Genomic DNA, 22,108 nt, shown 5'->3' on the forward strand with positions numbered 1-22,108 from the left:
TAGAATATTCAATATGCGAAAATATTAACTACGTAGCAGAATACGAGGGTAAACAAATTTATTTCAGCTACGACAACCCGAACACCCACGCAAAATTTTAATAGTCTGTACAGAAAAATGATAGGAAAATAAACGAGTGGACAAATAAGAAACGATAGTCGACTTCTTTCAGGTGGAGATGCTGTATCAAAGATATTTCCTGAGAATGAATCAGAGCAACATGACGCACGTGCTTGGACTGCTAGCTGGCTTGGCAATCGCTCTGGGCCTCCTGTTAATTTCCAGACTAATCCTGGAGGACAATGAACAGTTTCTAGTCATGCTCGAGAGGCCTGAGAATCTGTCTTTGGCTGTCACGCTGCTTCTCTGTATAGCAGTCTACGCTGGTAAGCGTGAATCAAAGTTTTCAAAGTTTCCAAGCACAATGGATCTCCATGTTATTCGATAGGTCTTAATCAGTCTTCATAAAGCCCGATTACAGCTATTCGTTCTTTTATTTACAAACTTTATAAAATATTACCGACTAGACTGATCGTCGAAACACAATACGAAAGTTTAACAAAACAATGCTTATACGCGTACTCCATTCGAAATATCTTCGGAAATTCTTATTTTAAACTTCTGTTATGGAGCACTGTGTTCTTGGAACATCTAGTTTTCACTTGGTGTATTAAAATAATTCTCACGAGGCACTACTATTTTATTAGCACTATATACCTCAATATTACTTAATATTAATCAAATAATAAAGTGTTCGTGTATTTTATAAAATTATTAATCGAATAATAATAACAAGTAAGTTCCTATTTGAAAGTGACAGTAGAGGAACTCAACGCTGGCCGATCCTCCGACAAGTAGTATTAGACTAAGCACGGTCAGACGTCCAATCTATGCGTACAAACTCAATGTCTAGAAACTCAACATTTTTTTTATTTTACTTTCTCTTTTTACATAAAAAACATACGGAAAAATTCGATTATAATTAATTGTTGAGATTAAGAATCGTATTTTTAGTCGACAGACTGCTAGTTTTGAATTCGAATGGTGAAAACCTTGAACGAGCGTCTTTTCTGTGTCGTGTTATGTATTAGAGTCGACAAAGCCTCGAGACTATTTTCTCGTGGCACGAAAGGTGAAATAGACTGACAGAAATTGACTCTTATCTGAATTCGACGAGATACAATAAGACGGTAACGCGTACGTAGTTTACATAACTTTTCACCGACAAAGCCACTCGTCACACTTCGTATAGTAGATGGAAGCTACAACTTAAGTTGGTTTTATCAGACTTGACAAACTTCGAAGCTTTCAGCATTAAACATTTAATTAAATGTTCTTCGAACGTCTCGGATATTTAATCTCTTATCCATTCAAAGAGCATTCAATCACTTTCTTTCAACTACGAGTTATCCGGGGGGCAGAAATTTTTCCGGTAAGAGAGGGAATAAATACGGACCTCGATATTCCATTTTGCAGTAAACAGATTGTCGGGACAGTTGGATTATAAAGGAAGGAGTAAATCGAGAGAAAATAAGGATTACAGTTTAATCAATTTACAGAAGAAAGGGACCAACAAACCTTTCGCGAAACGTTGTCTATTTTCTGCCCAGTTAACGTCGTTTCTCCGTTCAACATCTGTACGATTAGTACAGTGATCGAAATTTCTATAGGGACACGATCACTGTCAAAGGTTCATTTATCAATATTAAAATGCTGACCGATATTATTAAAGAAAACTGTTTTCAAATCATTTTTAAAATGATTTTAATTTGTTCTTGCACCAATGAATTATAAATTCTTTACGTTCTTTGCACTTTCAGCTTTGGTGGCGGCGATATCCAGGCCAGGAATGAACGAAATTTGGCTGGCCGGAGTCAGTGGGATCGTTTTAGTGACTTTGTTGGCCCTCCAAGTGGCGCTCAACATCCACCTGGCCCTTGGTTCCAAAGAACATCGAAGCGGAGGCCCTTTGGCCGCGGCCTGGGCAGTTTGTTTCTTCATTTATATGGCCTACGCTCTACTACCGATTAGGCTACGACACGCCTGCATCGCTGGCATTGCCTTTTCCGTGGCACATCTGATCGGCGCGTACGCCCTCTACCCATCCCATTATCCAGCCATGATGGAACACGTGAGTACCATTACGGACCTTCGCAAACTGCCCTTTCGCGTGCACGATTCGAGCGTACAAACGCCATCTTGAAGACCAAAAGAAGCCTTCGACAGTTTTTCAGAACAATAATAAACGTGCAAACCACGAAACAAAAAAAGAAACAGAATAACGTCATATTACGCTTCCTGGAATCTCCCTCTATTTAATAATTATATCAAATTTGCAAGAGCTTAATAAAATAATGTATTATTCCACTGCCTCAAAAAGTGTCAACTGTCAAAGGCGACAAAGTTAATTGTATATGGAATTTGAGTGATGGAAGAGGGGGCCAATGCAAGCATTTTAAGTAACGGAACCATGGGACAGTGAGGTTGGTTGCGGCGTGACAGAAATGATTGATTGAATGGGGTGGACCCGGTTGTGCTACCCGCAAAGTCTCCAGATTTAACACCGTTCAATTTATCCCGAACAAACCGAGTTCCAAATTGCAAATAAAAATTTCGAATTCACCCCTGAAGCAGCCTAAATTTTATTTTTTTACTCCAAACTATGTTCACATCATGGGCAGTATCAAATAAATTACATTTTTGTTATGTATTTTACCATCAATCTCTAACGTAAGAATTATAGAATATTTAGCAGAATTACTAGGCTGAGGCTACTATACAAACTTAGAAATACTTTTGATTCTGGATTTGTTGAATTCGTGGAAGCCTCTGATGTAACGGAAAGTGTGTCCCAAAAATAACGAACCGAAATTGGTACCTGGTGGCCGGTCACCTGGGCTCGTTAATTACAATGCAGGCCTCACGCTGGTTTAACGTGTTTACGAAAAATCGCGTGCAACGTACGGGGATCCCCCGGACAACGTAACACGAATACCGAGCTTCTGGAAATTTGAATAACGGGGTTCTGCTGGCTGGGTTATCGCCTCCGCCCGGAAATTTCAATGACGCCTGAACGAGATCCGGCGCTGCGTGCGGTGGTGTCGGTAACGACGTGATTATTAACTGAAACGGTGCAATCGAAGGCGCCGTTTTATCGAGAACACGCGCCACGCGTTATCACGACACGGGGCACGGGTTAATAATAGACTCCAGGTGAATCGCGTACGGCTACAACAGAATTTCGCGGGTTCATTCACCCTCACGGGTTGATACTTCCGACTCTGCACAACGTCGATGGCGCTCGCTGGATACTTTGGCCGCTAAAAACAACGCACAGTGTCCTTTATAGCGTTTTCTAACTTTATAATTGTACAAATTATAATTTTTTGGGGGAAATAACGACTCTATTAACGAATGTATATTTGTGTGTATCAATGTCAACACATTTCAAGAACCCTGTTGAATACTGTCTTTAACGCTTTAGTATTTCCTAATCTTGAATATTGTTCCCCTGTTTGGAGCTCCTACTACTACATAGACTGCAATGAAAGAATGAATTCACCATAAATCCCTCGCATAAGCTGGGCAGTTCTATTCCGATTACTTGTCATCACTGTGACTCAATTTTGTCAAGATTAGGGTTCCTCACACTTGAGCAACGTAGAATTGTATCTGATATGTCATTTAATATCAAAAGGTGATCAAATCCGTAAACAAATAAATAAATAATGCGAAGATTTTATGAAAAATTCAGGTGCATTTTCCAGCGAGCGAACGCGTAACAGAATTGTAAAAGACCTGTCGACTGTTTGGAAATGTTTGATCGCGAAACGACCGGGGATCTCGGGAGCTCTTCTCTTGTGAAATATCGACGCAAACGTCGGATTCATCGTAATGTTTTCGGCCGAAATGCAAATTCCCGGCAACGTGTTGTCCATACGAAACTGTCGAATATCGATTTTGACGTCTAATTAGCGCGAGTTGCATAACTCCACTGATCGCGTTTTGTTCGATTAATCCCAAACCTTTGTCCGGAAGGTTCACCTTTGTTCGACCGTATCAAAGGGCGAAATTGCTTCGCTTTTACCGGACAACAAATGAGAAACCTCGACGGCTACGCATCCTCCGAGCCTCCATTTTTCAAGCAACCAATCCCCGAGCATCGAAGGGCGAAAATTTCAATTTTCACTGTCCGCGGAGTTCGTGAATTATTCAAAGGTTGCGCGCGGCCAAATGCACAATTAAAAATTAACTTCTCGATTACTATTGACAATTCCAGTAACAGTAGCTTTTGGTAAATTACAACTAGTTAAAAATGAAGGCTTACTGAATTAAAAATTTTAATCGTCCCCTCCATTTTCGAGGAAATCCGATCCTTTCCAGGGAGTCGACGGTCGAAAGAATTTCCCCACGCAGCGTGGAATTATTCTAGACGTAGTTCCGGAGCTCCAGAGCCGCCCGATACACCGCGGAGGACATATGCGTTCGCCGATAAGAGATAAGAAAACAGATCGATGACGGGAAAACATAAACCCGACACGGTCGACTCTCGAATCTCGCGGAAACAGTTCGTTGTTATTGGATTTCCTGCTAGCTTTGTGTCTTCATCCATCAAGCTATTTCCGGGTTTGCTCTTTGCTCAGCAATTTATTTGAGCTTCATCTTACTGAAAGCTCGGGATCCGAGCCGATGGAACCTCGACGTTTATCGATACGCCAATGTATAATTTCTGTTCCGATTGAAAACACCTGACACGCGATACTGAACGGTTGCAATAAAGAGATATTGCATTTTGCGTTATTGTTTAAGTTTGTTCCTTAAATCTACTTAAAACTACTCTCCCTCTCTTCGCCTCGTTCGCATGAAATTTAACTATTCAAAATGAAAATCACGGGGGATTAGATCTCAACGCAGTTTCTTGAGAGAAAATTAGTGCTCAAAATCTTCGTGGTGTAAATCCTATTTGTTAAATAAAAATGCCTATCGGAATGTTCTACGGAATTTTATTGAAATATCTAGGGGAACAGGTGTGCCTCCTTGCGATAAGGGAAGTGAACGTTTGACAGAGCCCACGGAGAAATTTTCCTTGGTGACTGTTCATGAACCGACAAATTACCCGATACAATAGGCGAGGTTTCACACCGTAGATTCTAAAGGCAAAACACGGGATGCAATCACATCGCGGTTGGAACGTGACGTAGAGGAGCTCTATTAGAGGCAGCAACGTCTTCTCTGTTGCTCCTGTCTACCGGGTTATGTCCGGCAACCTTTGAGCGCGACTGTTCAATTTCGACGGCTGCCACGAGCTTATAGAAGCTGTCAAAGCGCTGGCACCATGTGCATGTTAACAAGCTGTCTGTAGTATACCAAGGACGGAGAATATTCCGGTGCAAAAGGAATTCGTTATAATCCAACTCAAAAACGCTCAGAACACTCTATTCTACGCAGTAAACGCTTAATACTTCTTTTTTCTATGCTAAAGCTTAGTACAAAAATCACCCAATATTCGGTAAACAGAAACGGGACGCCTAATACCGTTGGTCAATAGCAAATATGTACTTTTTATCTAAGCAATCGATTCTGGCCCCTGATACGACGCAACGAAAATGAATTAAATTAAAATATTGGTTCTAGCTTCTTTTAAATACAAACTAAAAGTGAACATATACGATAAATAGTCTCTTAACTTAGGGAATACGTATTTATCGTAAAATTGGATTCAGCAAATTTAATTGAAAAGGAACGGAGATATCTAAGGTAATCGAATGGGGTGGTACACCGTGTATATTATTTCAGAAACGAAGCGTTTAAAATAATTGGATTCAATATAACTATAACGTCTTTCCAATGCATATCGCGGCAATTGTCTTTGCAATGTGGCCTCGAAGCAAAGTATGACACGGCACAGAATACGAACTAAAGAAATTCTTTGATATTATATTTCAAGATGAAAAAGGTCTTTTGAATGCAGATAATTGTTAATGTGAACTGTTATTGAGGAAAAATGAATGAACTGAAGGAACTCTTCGAAGAATTTCAAAATAAATGTAAAAGACAGAATGAATAATAATAGTTGGCATGTTCACCAGATAGAAGATGGAGAGCTCTTTAAAATGAGTGTTCCTCGAAGATACGTTACCTTGAAGTTTCACGTGTATTTTTAAAACATCATAACTCTTGAACGTCGTGGTAGATTTAGTGCTAAAAATGGTCTGGGAAAGGGCCTATTAAAAACCACAAGTTGACCTACCTCAAACGCGTTGTGAGTACTCTGGGATTTACCTATATGCGACGCGATGTCCTTCTGCGCACAGACTGAGGCTCTCTCGAGACTCGGGTCCATCCCCACTCCACGACCAATGCGCAGAACGGTTCTACCATTCTGGGCCGTCGTGCGCAGACGAGCCCCCACCACAATCGTCAGCGGTCCGTCGAGGGTCCGGTGACCACTATGGGTCCAACCGACCTCAGGCCTCTGGTCATCTTCCTCCTCCCATTCCCATTGCAATTCATTCATTAGAAATTGTACTAAATAGAATTGGGGTATTTTATTTCGATAGAACATCCCTCGCTTTCTCTCGAAACTATTTAAAATTCTTGTTAGCAATGAAATGTATTTTCTTGTGGAACGAGGACTTCTAACACAAATCGAGATCGCTGCGTGACAAGTTTATGTTGAATTCACAATGGCGGGATCGATGTTTCCTTGTGTTTATCGACAGTATACTCTGTGCAAACTTCCTGGTCCCGATACAATCGAACTTTATTGGCGTAGTACGGTTCCGGGTTTAACGATCGAGAACGAAAGCTAATCGACCGAGGAGGGAAAAGGGTGTCGTAGCAATTTGTAAAATTACCAACGGACCAAGCACTAGCATAAGCAAACCGAACAAAGGGGAGAAAATTAATGGAGACCAAGAGCCCCGGACACTATTTACAATTACATTTCTTTCGTTCAACTATCACCAACGCGACGACAACTTCAACAGGAGCATGTTCAAAAATTTAATCAGCGTTACAGACTAAGTTAAATGATCTCGTCTACATTTTCCAATCATGCTAATGAGCACACTTTCTGCACACACTTATTGCATTAATAAATAAGAACTGTATAAGAATTTCAATTCATTTTATCACGACCTGTATTCATTTCGACCGAGCACGGAATAATTAGAACGTAATTGTGATCGACAACTGAATGTAAATTACTTACAGAATATTGATGGAAAATGTATGAGCCGTTATCGTAAACAAATTCATTACATCGGCAATAATCTCCAGTCGAGCATTTGACACGGTTCAGAAAGCTAAAAGGACAATAATAAAGTATAAAACGTTTCTATACCTGTATCGATCTCGCGCCGATGCACATCGTAGCAAAAGAAATTGTTCGACGGGAGAGCATGACAATTTGCGAAATTGCAGTCCGTCTGGGAAAAGAGACGAACAGCTTGAAAAGAAAAAGTTTTGTTGAATCGCGCGCATCCAAACGCGTCGATAGAGCACATTGTCTGGAAACACGAACGACTCCTCTAAAACGAAACTGTTATTCCATCGATGAAGAAACTACGGTGCTCACGTTTATTGAATAACAAAAATAATATTTTAATTCTAAAGAATTTTTATGTTATATTTCTTATTAATTTAGTCCTTCAAAGATGATTTTAAATCGAGTCGAATATTAAAAAACAGAAATGAAGACTTCTTTCAAGTTATTCGCCTTTGAATTTCCCCATAATTTTGCGAAATCTACGAGCAACGTTACACATCGGCATGCGAAACGCTTTCATAAATTTTCAAAACGCACGATTAATCGTTCGCGTTAGACCATCGATCTTCGGAACATCGTCGTACCGCAATATGCATCGCGGCTGCGGTTTAACCGCGAAAATGCCTCCTTTACCGGGCAACTTAACCACATAGAAACTGGGGATGGGAGTCCTAAACAATTTGCGAAATTACTCCGCTAACGGACGTTTAGGAAACGCCGGGGATTCGAAAACAAGAGCCCCAAAATGCTACACGCCCGAAATCCCAAACGTGACGCCTCATCAATCGTTCAAATCTCTTTCCTTTGGGTCAGTGGGGCAACATTGAATACTTTAAAGGCAATCAGAGAATGACATACCAATTCTTTTTTCTGTCAGTTCTTCTTCTCTGATGCAAACAGAAAGCAGCGCAGCCGTGAAAATATAACTTGATCGTCGTATTTCTTTTTTATTCGAGAAAATTCAGTAAGCTTTTTTGAAATCATTCGGTGCACGACTGTTCCGTGTAATTCGCGGTAAGTGCAATCTCGTTAGGGCAAACGGAAACACAATCGATCCGGGGATCGTAGTTGGGAAACGGGGGCGGGGAAAAAAGACAAACGTTGGCTCTAAGTATCGAGGAAACTCCATCGACGAGGCAAACGGAAGGATACGCCGCAATCGTGAAACTGTCGCGCCCCGGGGAAAGTTACGAATTCAATTACGAGCGATGAGTTCGCTTGACCGCGCGACTGGACGGCTTCCCGAGACATCCGGGATCCTCCCGGGAAGAAAAACAACCCTGGTCTTCGTCCCGTCGACCTCGCCAGGACGCCAATGGCGACCTCGCGATGGAATTTTTTCGCGCCGTCTGAATATTTCATGGGCCTTTGTGAGCGATCCATTGAACGCCCGAACCAGGATATAAAATATCTTCGATTCGAGGAATAAACTTTCGAGATTCGTGACCCCGTTTCCGCGACAGACGCGTAATTTCTGCGAGCGAAAATTGCTAGCCAAGATGTTTACTCAGGATCGACGATGGGGCGGGGTAATGTCGAAGGGAAGCAAATTTACACCCTGTTAATGCTTTTTGCAAACTGTGAGCGGAAATACAGTTTCAAACTTTCACGCAAGGGTGTGAAAATTGTCGTGATATCGATTTCGATTCTCTAAGTGGTTAAGAAGAACCGAAATGGTGCCATAACTGTTACCGGAATATCGGTTTTTGACTCGTTGGTCAATGGTTCGAACTTAATCAGGGATGAAGAGGGAGGTTATAAAAGGTCTAGTTTTTTCAAATGCTCATATTGTTTGCAATTTATTGATGATTTTTCATTGTGTGAAAGCAAGATGGAGTTTGTCCGCGGAGGGTTAATAAAATGCAGAGCGACTTAATATTTAAGTTTACCCAAGATAAATTCTAGTAATCACTACACGTCAGAATGATATTAAGAAAAGCTGAAAATCCGAGTTACTAAATAATATATCACCGTTTATTCTCACCGCTTCCTACGTTTGCGAACGAAACGTAGTCCAACGTAACGTCGCTTTTATTGAAAAGTAAAAGACGCCCCGCGACCGTATATCATAAATCCTGTTCACGACAAGCGCCAACAATCTCCCTTTCACACACATGGAGATTTTACTGCGACTGTTGCGAGAAATTCTGAGAAAATCTCCGAGACAAAATCGAAATGAATTAGGATCAGTGGAGTACGCAGAACGACGTAATCTGGATGCAAAAGAAAAACTACGGAAGCTGTAATACGAAATTAATTAATAAACAAACGATATTGATTTGTATTGGTCCACGGTAAAAATCGAAACAAAGAATATTCTATTTAATTTAACTAACTGAATGAAGAAATTACACTTCGATTAGAAATATTTTATTCTTTTTTAATTGTTCGATCACGAAGACCATATGGGGTTTTAGAAGCAATTTCCATAATTTCGAGCAAGGAAACGAAATTGATTACCATCGAGCTTACAAATTTTCAGAAACAGGGTCTGAAGACAGGGAGCGGAGGCGAACACGCACGAAGAATGTTTGACAGTGATTCATGAAACTCGATTAACTTTTCCATCATCCTGCACCCGTCCCTACGGCGCTATGCAACGATACGTCCTTCATCTCGATGTTTCCGTGGAACGTGCGATCATCGATTTAATGCAAAATCGATGAATCGTTCGGCGTAATGCATCCTCGGAATTCCGCGCCGCTTCCCACGAAACTTTCGCAGTTGCCTCGATATTTTTCGAGCTTTATCAATGCACTGTGAATCGATTCGGGCTAAATCTTAACCCGGGGTCAGTGAAGGGTCACCCAAGCTCTATAAACCCGCATAAACCCGAAATCTACTCCTAGATATCCTTCAAATATTTAAAATTCCTTGATTGATTCCTTGATTCCTTTTCTTTGTTCGTCGAATTTTGTATTCAAACCGTTTCATAATCGCGGTTTAAATTTCCGGACGAACGAAATTCAGCGATAACAAAGATAACGCGAGGAGATTCAATTAAAACCGAGGCTCTTGACTGGAAGAATAGCGGAAGTGCGAAAACCAGGCGCTTAAGCAGGAAGAATCTTTCGGCAAAACGAGGCAAAGGATGTTGACTTACCGGCCAATTACTCGTTTTCGTTAATTACCGCAGATGAGCTGACATTTCTGACAGGGTGGAAAAGCCTTCTCAAATGATTCGAGGTTCTTTCTTCAGATTATACTTGTCGACTACAATTCTGGATTGTTCGATAGGGTTTCTTGACATGAAAAATAAGATTAATATTTATTATTCTTTCCTTGCTGGTATTATGGAGCAAAACTTATATTTTTTTAAATACATATTGTTTTTACGTGTTATTAAGATAGAAAAGTTTCTTCGTAAAACGAAAGCTGAGCATAATAATTATTATTATCGATAAATTTAATAGTATCAATCTCAATAACGCCGAAATATTTACTATGGGCGATTTTTATTTTATATTTTCATTTACATACGTGTTAATTGTTTTAACGAATCCGTCCGAGAATTCAACGATCAACATAAACCAATAGAAGATCGACGAATTAGTGATATAAATCTCTCGGAAATTTCATAAAACGTAACGTGTTCAACGATTTAACGGTGAGAATATCGAGTGTAACGTGAAAAATGTATGAAATATTCTCGATTTAACATTTCAGGAATTCAACACGTAGGAAGTACGGCATATTTCAGACATTACGCGCGAATATTACGAAGAGGAGTCGGTGTTAACGTTAACGAAATTCAGATATTAATACAATTACACAGAATTGAAAAACGAAATAAAGTTTTTCCACCGAATATTGAAGTTTCGAAGATGACAATAAAAGCAAACGAAAACAAAGGACCGTTTAGACAATAAATTTCGCGTCGCTTGTGTCGAATACAATAAATCTGCAGTCATATATGACAATATGGAAAACTTGAAAATATCGTCGTCTCGTGAAATACGGTCGGTGAAAAGAAAAATCGAAATATTCTGTGTCGGGTGAACCGGAAAATCCAATTGACGTTTCAAGCAAGGAGTTTCCATTGGTCGAACATGACCGGATATTTGTTTGGAAAAAGGAGCATCGAGAGCACAGGATACGAAGACTCGAGCAAGAAATCGTGTTATTTCGCCTATCACGATGCCAAAACATTCTTCAGTTAAACCATAAATTCGCTAAACAAGCTCTCCTCCAATTTTACTCTCCTTAATGCTTCCGTAAATTAAAAATTGTTATCCGTTATTAGCAAATAAATTCCCCCAACGCTGCAACCCAACGAGCTTCGAGACGTGTCAATAATTAATTCGTTCGCCATGGAAGTTGGGCAGGGCCAAATTATAATTTGGCCACCAGTCGGGAAAATGGAGTCGTAGCTAAGGGCCGTCGTGCATTATGTAAAAGATAATCTCTCGTAGAAATCGTGAATAATTCGCGAACACCTGCCACGAGTTTTAAATATTCATACGCGAGACTTTCTTTCGGATTACCGCTGCCGCGCAAATTTTATATTCACCGGGAAATTATAACTCGGGGAAGGAAAGATTATTCTCTTCGCGGAAGATGAATAATTTTTCAATTACTTTTAGATCGTGGTCGACGAGATTACCAACGACGTTTTTCAATTTTTAGAAATAAATATAATTCGTTCTGTTACAAAATTAAAAAAGCTTTCTGGAAAACGACAATGTTTTTAATACGAAAAGAGTTTCCTTTTGCGAATCGTAAACGTGCAAATTTTTTAATTTACGTCCAGTGAATCGTTTCGATAGGACAAAAATAATAATGGCAGTTATTACATGGTAGATCTTGGAAAAAGCTTTGATCGGAGGTTACTAAAATATTACGAAACGTTTTACGCATTAGATGTTTAAAAGATGGAGAGGGATTGCTCGAACCACGAATGCTGACGGTGATTGGAAAAAACTTGTGCGACGCGGTTTTGTGATAAAAAAATACATTTCTCTCGAAAGCAGTCAGACACGTAAAGAACTCGAGCGATCCTACAGGTGGTTGGGAATGAACTCGCTGAACTAGAGATCGTTCAGGACAAGTTACGCGAATAGAAAAGTTCTTTGAAGCGTTCGAACCGAACCACTTCGACTCGTAATAACGTCGAATCGAAAAGTTTAAACAGTTCCACGAGTCTTAAAACTCTATCGAGAAAAGTGCTGCGAACGGTCGAGCAATATTGCTGGGGAATTCCTAACCGAAGTTCGTAAGATAAAGCAGAAGACTCCATTTTGGCAGACAGTGGCGATGAACCAATCGTGCGATTCAAAATGGCCTAAAAATGTCGAATAAACGCTGTCGATCTTTGAACTATTGTAACTTTGCGAAACAATTTTCCTGGGGTCATTTTGAAGTTTCAATCCCCCATCTTCTCGAAGTTCCTTTTTCGCTTGGGAATTAAGTGAGAAAGTGAAGTGAAAAGTCTCCAGAACCTTTTTATATTAAAAAACTGTATCAATTTGAATGTTAAAAGACACAGTGTCGATGATAGTCATAAGATGTGTGTATGAAATTTTAATCGCCAGCAAAATCCCAGTAAGGGAATTATTCAGTGGATGTTAGGAATTACGATTGCGTACATTCGTATGTATCCCATTCTGAATATTCAATGAATTCCTCTTGATCTGCTGGTACGATTAATATCAAGATGGAAATCCCAAAAGGACCAAGAGAACTGCGAGTGGTCGGCTTTGATTTCACCCAAGATCACCTTCAAGGTAGATCAAAGAGCCACGTCACACATCTATCGAGTGTTTCCTGTTCCTAGGCGGTATCAGTTTAATTACAGCGGGCTTTGCAATTAGTACACTCGCCTGCTGACATTCTGTTAACTTCCTAAACTCAATAAACCCGGTCCTTTGACTGGCCGGCTACTTTTCCGGAAGGAAATTCCGATTAGTTCAGAACAGAGCGGCCAGCAGCAGCATACACCGCTGAATTTAAGTACCGAAATTTAGTAATAATTACGTTTAATTCACGAAGTTTTCTACGTATTCAACATTCTCTCCAAATTTAGCTCCTTCGGTGAAATATTCCGACATCCATATTTCCCAGTCAACGTTTTATTTCATTTTTTTTCCACAGGTACAGAATAAATAGTTTTCACTAATTAACGTCTAAATTACCACCAACAGATATATCCGATTTCAACAAATACCCTACGTATTTTCAGAAAATTTTAACGTCGAGGCACTTCCAATTAAAACGAGCCCAGACACGACCTCGTTCAGACTAATTTAAATTCCACGTTACACGAATTAATTTTGGAAAATTTTTTAACTACGTATAATTAAACATTTTTTGAAAGGGTTCATTTTTGCGAGAACATCACCGATCCGTTGATAATTCAGTCGGATCATTCTGCTTCTCTATAATCTCCCATATTTTATTCGTTTATATTCCAAATCAGTTTAAAATTTAAAATTAATTTCCAGACGCAATTTTATAATAAAATTCCTCCCATTTCGCCATTAAAAGAGATCGTTCGATAAGATCTTCTTGTAAAATGCAAAGAGATTCTCGTCGTTACTTACTAATAATTGAAAGGAATTCTCGGAGTTTACGGTTCAGAAAATTCGGTTACTTCTCATTGCGTTTTCCTGCGAAGTTATCGGGAGTATTCACATTGAAATTCGAAAAACGTGTAATGTTATGAAGGATCTTGCTGCAACGTTTGAGTTATATTTATTTTATTTAAACATTCCCAGCAACAGAATTCAACGTCAACGCAATTCCCCTTGACGCTGCCATTTCCAAACATGGCGCTTGTGAAAACAATCAGCAGCTTTCACGTATAAAACGGCTAACGTTTCTCGTTCAAAATGTTACTTTTTTCGAAGTGTCATCGTTCAAAAAAATTGTCAATATTTTCTCTGTAGCCCCGAATGTAGCCATAGTCAAACCTAACGAAGTCTCCTTTTATCAAAACCAAGTGATCTGAGCAAAAATGAATAAATAAATGTTGATTCGTTTTTGTACCACATTGGCTGCCCAATGATTTAGATTTCTAAAATATGGACGCGTGTTTATGAATTGCATTTTATGCCCGACGAATCGTCCCTAAATTTAACGATGATTTTTCATTCCAGTTGCTGAGTTCCATCGTTGTAGTGGGTGGAACCAACATGGCGGGTGTGCTGACACATCATCCCCGTGAGCTGGCACAAAGGCAAGCGTTCCTTGAGACCAGACAATGCGTCGAGGCTCGTCTGACCACGCAACGAGAAAATCAGCAACAGGTACGTCTCTGAAATTACAACCGGTTAGCGAAACAACCGCGTTTCCCTTCGACCTAAAAACCAACGACGCCGTACGCGCGTATCCCTAGACGACAGCCTCCATTAACACTGGAATTACCGACATCAACCTACTTCCAGAGGCATCAAAACAATTTGTTTTGTAAAAGAACAACCATCACAATGGCAAAAATTCTGTTCGTTTCGTAAGCCTTCCTTTTCTGAGGCCCAAGAACGTCGTGAACAAAGTATAAAATTATGTATTAGCAGAAAGAAGTTTGATCTCCAATTTTTAATTTAGTTTTAAAGCTTCGAACGTGCAGATTTTCTGTTGTGATCGAGTAATAGTTACAGTTTTAATTGCACAGAAACACGCCAAAATGTTATCCGTAATACGGCAACATTTTGCGGACAGTTTCGTACACGTGCCTCATGATTATGCCATAAATAATTATCGAACCTCATTAATTAACCCGCTAGCGAGTAAAGGGAAAGCCGTACGAACTATAATAACGTCAATTTCGTTAGGTTGTTTCGTCGATGCCGATGAAACTTTCAAGTTAAACGCGTTACGAACATCGACTTCCCAATTTGGAAGTTTTCACGCGGGCATACGAAACGATCGAGCGTGAATATCGTCAAATTTTCACCGTTTTCGCGTTGAAGTTACGGCCAGAATTTTTTGAAAGCTCTAGTCATTTTTGTTTCGTTTGTTTCTGTTTATTCCCGAGTAAATAAACGTTTAATCGCGACGCAACGGTCGACTCGTCTGTAAACAATACGCGCGTCGCTCAAAACAGACGCGACGTTCTGTAAACAATTTTTAGCGAACCTTCACTTTGATAATAAAATCAAAATTTTTTATTCCCGTGCTTTACCATTTCTATTTACATTTTTATCCCTGATGAATACAGATCGATATCAACGTATTACAAATCAATTCGCAAACGTTAAAAATAAAAAATACAGACTTAACTATTTTCGTTTCGTTTAAACGTTTCAACTATTTCTTTTGAAACGTTCGAGGCATTATTTCAATCGTGCTTCCTTTATTTAGAAGCGAAAGCAATTTTTCTGGGTCGAATGTCACGCTATCCTCTCATTTTTCACGTCGTTCTGCGAGCTAATTTCAATTTCCCCTCGCGTTTTCTATTTTACGCAGGCATCCTTTACCGCGTTCACATTTCATAAAATTCTTTGCATCGAAAGCATGTTTTTCCTTCGCGAATTACCATAACAAAGTTCAGCGGGAGGAAAACTGACGGGAAACTATACCTTTGAAAATATCAAAATTATTTCACACGGTTTTAATCTTCGACGCTGTGCACGCTTTTCTTTATACTTCAAACTCACGCTGGAACGCCCGCGAACTCCATGTTAGAAACTAACTGTAATACTTTCTACCTGAGAAAAAGGACCTATAATTCTACTAAATGTAAATTACCTAGGAGAGCACCTTACAAAATTTCACTAATAAAAAACCTTCGTCGTACGATAAAAATGGCGTAACTTTCGACGTTCAGGTACGAAATCAAACGAATTTCAACAGAGGCGACTAAGATATAAAAACGTATGTTTGGATTTTTACAAAAGGGAACGATTCTCGTTAAAAGCCCGCAGCTGCGACAAAATTATTTCATCGCAATTTTCACGTCAGAGAAACATCAAGCAGGAGAAGGGGAAACAGACGCTGCACATCGAGATTTCGCAAACACCAGCACGGAACGTTCATTCAAGTTGAGCAAACTGGACCTCTGGCAAATAGATTGAGCACTCTCTCCCTCTGCAACAAATCCTAGCGTCGACCGAGAAGTTAACGGCGTCCATTTGCAAAACAGCTGCTTGGGAAAAATTCTACATTCGCGCGTTAAATCGTCGTGTTTTAGCAGAGTAAACTGAAAACACCTCGTAAACGAGCCTCGATAAATAGTTTCCAACAGAAACATTTTTATTTCCCTCTACGGCCTCGACTTCAATTAGTCAGGGTATCCCTTGACAATTTAGAGCCCTTCGTTGATACTATACATTTATCTTCCTTAATGTTTTACCAAATAATCACCAAACGATCCAGCTTTTGTTCGAGACAAGTTCCAATGTCGTCGATAGTTTCGAAGATATTCGGGTCGATTTAAATAGACCACCCTCGACGGGGGCAAATACGACCACAAAGAGTTGAATCTAGGTCGCGTTTTCAACTTCTGCCATCTCGCGAAATGCAATTAACGTGCTCCGCCGTGTAAATCTATCGAAGGGACTCCGATGAAAGGCCGTAACTCCGAAACAAAAGGCGAACGAAAATATCTAATAAACCGTATAGAGAATTTATTCGGGGGGGGAAGAGAAAAACACGCGAGACTCCCAAGTATAATATTAGACATCCAATTTCCTAGGCTGTTAACCCGCCGCTTTATTTTCAGCAGCCATGCAAAATAATTGTTAGGAACCGCCGGAAGCCTATTAAAGATAGCGGCGTATCAGCCATCGCTTATAATTCCAGGGAGCGTTTCGCCCGCGACCAGGTCCATTGTGCGCTTTAATCGGGAATACCGTGACCTGCTACGATAATGATCGGCCACTGTCCAAGCTGCTTATTCATCAACCTCGAGACTATATCCTCCTCCTCTTCCTAACTTATCCTCATCGTCCGAACGTCTCCTGAATTGAGATCCACGACTCTTAATTCCTCGAGCTTCACATCCGGTGCAACGTCTTCGTCGGCCTTGTCCACCATCCTGTTCTTCAAACATTTCTTATAACCATGTAATTTTATCTCTGTATCTTTTTCGAGCGTTAGTCATTAGTTCTAAGATCCTTCTAACAGCGAGGACAAAGTTTTCACATTTATCGTGAACGTACGTTCAGTACTTGTCTCATTAAAACCGTACTCTTTCGATTTCTTTTTTCAACGCGGTGAAAATTCCAGGCGGGGAAACGCGGAACGATCCGCATTAAACCGCGAATGCGTCTTGGCGTGTGTTCAACATCCGCATAAACACGCGCTAACCACAGCCAAGAACCGCAAACGAGTTAGCGTAGGTTCAGAGGAAACTGAAGCCGACGCAGCGGCAATTATACATATAGAACAGTTGTGACATTATCGTTCTTATAATGTTTAACGTTTGAACTAGCACCTACAATTCGACCCTTTTCTATTGAAACGGTCAGCAACAGGATGGATTCAATGTATGGCTCGCTGTCCAAAACAAGGTCGCTCTTTGATCTCAGTGATGACTCGTAATTTGTAATGATTTCGGTCGCTTTCAGCGGTTTTTGGACAAATTGACCGCGCTGCAATGTCACATCGAATTACTACAATGTAACCGGATGATCCAGATTAAATACGTGAATAGATCACTGTCATTAAGAACCGTTTTTCTTTAAATACTGTAAATGGGTAGCACGAAATCATTTTCACTAGCGGCTTGGCCTCGCCAGTAGTGAATTCTTTTAAATTACTTAGCGATTCGATTATACAGAGCTTTGTTTCCGTCGTTTAAAAGCTACCAATCGAGTGTTCGTGCACGATAATGCGGCCATTCGCGACAGCAAGTCAGCGAAGACGCTGGAAGACGTGAGTATCCCTAGATTAAAGTAGCCAGGAACCTCGTCTGACATTAATCCGATCGAAAACGTGTGGGGATTAAGAGACCAGGCTTGGTACGAGCTGTTCCCATATCAAATCTAGACTAGTGTCTTCAAAACTGAAATTATTTAAAAAAGCTTCGAGACCAACGAAACGTGGTTCTTCATTGTGGATAGCTTATTTTATTCTGCACAATTAATAATTTTCAAACCTGTAAATATCTCTTTTGTCGGTTGGTATGATTGTTGGCGGTATTACGGACGAAACAATAATAACTCGAACGGCACGATAGACGCAACCTATATAAACGCCAATGCGTTTCACGCGTTTATGAACAATATAGGATTATGCCTGCTGATTAGACAGTGTAACTGTGAGTGTATTCAATAATCGCTACGCGCCCGAACACTTCTACAGAGAAACCTGCTGCTAGATGGATTATAAACAGAACGTAGCAAACATGTGAGAGACGAGTGGAGCGAAATGCGAAACGCGAAGCTTTCTCGTCCGACAAAGGAATTCTACTACAAACGAAATATACGAGTAGACCTTACACCTTATGGACTTTCGTGACCCAGTCTGACTGCCATACCGACCTGAAAATTCGAACGTGCTTTTAGAGTACTCTTCTCATGGATGGTGGTCAGATGAGAAACTATTCGCTGAATTAATATTGATGGGCAGACAGCTGTAGCGTGTGCGTAAATATATGTGAATTTACTATGGGAGGGGTTGAAAGAGGCAAAGGTAGAAATAGTTGATTCTAATGGTCACCTACAATAGTGTGTGGCGCTGCTTCGTTACGGTTAGGATCTCGGGAAATTTGTAGGAGGGCAAAAAAGGAAAGGAACTGGCCTGCTAGTGGACACGTTAGTAAGGCTTTCGAGCAGGCTTTGCCTTAGACGACTAGGATATTGGGAAGTCGGTCGAGGATTATACACATAGCAACGGAGGAGTCGATCGAGCGCTTGTGAGAGCGCGATCCCTCTGGTGGCGAGCATGGGAGGCGATGCCACAAGTGAATGTATTTCATTGAAATTTATTTTTGAAGTAGAACCCATGAATATCTACAAAAAAAAGTATGAAACAACATTCCCGTACAGCATCAGAGAAATTTATTAAAAATCAAAAACGAATTTTTAAAAAAAATCGACGAGGGATAGGTGGAGAAATTTTTGCAATTGCAATCACTTTTGGCGAATAGACATACCCTTAAAATGTGAGGTCAGAAATGTGTTCTCGACACTTATTGTATACCTCGTTTGTGATTCTACTCTCAGGCCCAAAAAGACACATATTTTTCCGTATTTGACACTATAAATCGAAGAATAATATACCAAATAACCACAATATTTCGTTCTTTGGTCGACATGATGCGAGCAACATGGGGTTAAACGCGAACGCTTATCGTCGTATGTACGTTAAGCTTGGCTTCCGTCACTTCCAAAGTCGCGATTCAAGCGTTTGCTTCACTTTAGCTCGCGTATCTGAAATTTTCTTGCTGTCGGCGACACGACGGTGCGCGGTGCGCCTGTAAAATTGATATCCACGCGCGTTCCCGAGGCGCAAGACGGAATCTCGATGTAAGACGCGTACGCGTCGGCGGATTAATATTTCAGCGGCATCATCGACGTCGTCTTTCATGTTGCATGAACCAAGATGATACGAGACATCTGTATTCCGTGGCCCCGGTCGTCGCGATGCTGTCTAATGCATTTACTCTTACCGAGGCCGATAAGCCATCCGGGGTGGCTAATAAGTACCGTTGAAATGCTGCTCGATCCATTACCGTTCGCGTCGGATCGCGGCGTCTAAACTTGCCAGACACGAAATCCACCGGCGATGCATAATTCCTGAAGTCGCTTGCGACAGAGGAACCGTTTCCCGTCAGCCACGGAACGCAAAGACAGCCGTGGCCGACCACTGGTAAATTAGAAAATCAATTTCCCCCCTGTTTTCACGGACGGAACTGAATTACGGTTTCCTTAACAGAATTAAATTTTGTTCGCTCGCCATGGAATTTCCCTGAAACGAAATTAAAGCTACCCATTCGCGGCAAAGCCTTTCTCAATCCCGTCTGCTGGGAAATAATAAAATCAGCTGCTCGTTTTTTTCTTGTTCTCTTTTTTTTTTATTAATGAAGTGCTCGCCCGGATCGTCTGATCGGGATATTCAGGCTTCTCTCGCATTGCCATCGACAAATGAATCCCACGAATACTTCGTTGATACGGGAGAACGGGGAAACCGAGGTTCCTTATTCATTTCCCTCGAGAACTGTTTGACGACTTTTATATCGGCACTTTATGTCGGGCAACGTACGGGCGAAGAGTGGATGAACTTCGCCGACCCCTGGATACTATCTGCAATCCAGGGGATAAGCATTGCATTTGTAATTACTAATTAATTAATCATTAATAATCCATTGCACTGTAATATCTGGAAGGCGTGTTCCTAGCTCTGGCATACGAATAAACTTCGAGCATTGCACAAGTAAGTACCACGACTAATTTGAAGTTTGACAGTCGACGCATGGAAAGTCCGAGTTCTCACTGTAAACAAAGCGGAAGATCCGTGAAACGACTCCATTGACTAAACATTCCCCCCGCCAGGCGATCTAAACGTTCACCAGGGGAATCGTGAACAATTAGCGTAACGCTAGTAATTAACGGGATAGCAGAAATACCACTCGAGATTCAACGGTCGTGTCTGACAACACTGACAGATCAACCTGTCGGACGTACTGGTTGCTGTCCCGCGAAGTTAAATTACAGACATTCAGAATCTCAACGAAACTGGAAATTCGACCATCGCCCATGTAGATTCAGAGCACGTTCTCGGTAACGATTCAACATTCTCGTAACTTAGAAAATTAAATCGACCCAAGCGACGTTCCCGTGAAACTTCGAAACGTCGAACAGTAAAAACGTCTTAAAGTTGAAAACTTTCACGCGCGCTTTCGGGAAGGAATTTTAACGATTTTATGGAGAGTTTCCAGGATGCATGGAAAGTATAAATAAATAAACTACTCGTAAAAGTGACTTCCGAGTCGGTGATTATAAGACCTCATTTGCAAGTTTCTCGCAGCCGCGACACTTTTTCCCCCGTGAATTTGAAATTCATACACGGACGAGCTTGGTTAACTAAAAATAGTTCGGCCAGAGGCCCCGAAACGAGCACGGGAAACGTTTTAGATGGCAATTTCTCGCCTGGTACCCGACGCCACGAAATCATATGCCCCACGAGCATGCTTGACAGCAACCACCGAATCCCATACGATACGAGCAAATTGCGTTCCGTGTTCCCTTTAGCGTGTAACGGCGGACTTTCGTTGATTTTTTTCAGGAACGACTTCTACTGAGCGTGTTGCCCAGACACGTAGCCATGGAGATAAAAGCCGACATCGCTGGCAAACCGAAGGACAAGATGTTTCACAACATTTACATTCAGAGGCACGAGAACGTCAGGTGAGGATTGAGGAAATACAAGCCAATTAAAAAAGTACCCAAAATAGTACCCCTTTGGCCGGAAGTTCCGAGACACTTTACGCGTTCAGAGTTTGCGCGGGAAACTCTTGCATCTGAGAGCAACGAAACCAATGAATAATTAGAAACGATACTGTGTGTATTCTGTCCAGTGGGCTATGATATATTCGTCCCCATTATGCATCAGGGTCATACACGCGTCTATCACGCGTTACAGTGGCGCGTCTGCCACTCGTGGATCGTTAAGTCACACGACGCGCGCCAACGAATTCCAATTAACAGCGTGACTTAATTACAGGACCGACACGGTCTCGAAGAATCTAACGCGAGAATATTTTACAGCATCCTGTTCGCGGACATTTGCGGATTCACGTCGCTATCGGACCAATGCACGGCGGAGGAGGTGGTCAGATTGCTGAACAAACTGTTTGCTTGGTAAGAGAGTCTATCGACAAGAAGATATTTAGAATCGTTTAATAAAATATCGCTATCGTCTGGGTATCGATTACGTCCTGGTTTTAAACTAGATGAT

The 22,108-nt window shown here is 40.9% G+C and overlaps 1 protein-coding gene across 1 annotated transcript in view; it reads left to right on the forward strand.

Annotated features, from left to right (window-relative positions):
- LOC122401699 (adenylate cyclase type 6-like) overlaps positions 1 to 22,108 on the forward strand; it is a 77,856-nt gene that overhangs the window by 31,799 nt on the left and 23,949 nt on the right. The window contains exons 5-9 of the mRNA XM_043404006.1: positions 173 to 386; positions 1,821 to 2,131; positions 14,365 to 14,514; positions 21,437 to 21,558; positions 21,919 to 22,011. Of these exons, the coding sequence (XP_043259941.1) occupies positions 173 to 386; positions 1,821 to 2,131; positions 14,365 to 14,514; positions 21,437 to 21,558; positions 21,919 to 22,011 (890 nt within the window). The remainder of the gene's footprint in view (positions 1 to 172; positions 387 to 1,820; positions 2,132 to 14,364; positions 14,515 to 21,436; positions 21,559 to 21,918; positions 22,012 to 22,108) is intronic.

Source organism: Colletes gigas, unplaced genomic scaffold (assembly GCF_013123115.1).
Source record: "Colletes gigas isolate AHSC1104 unplaced genomic scaffold, ASM1312311v1 Colletes_gigas_Sc00027, whole genome shotgun sequence".
In the NCBI taxonomy this organism is placed as follows: Eukaryota; Metazoa; Arthropoda; class Insecta; order Hymenoptera; family Colletidae; genus Colletes; species Colletes gigas.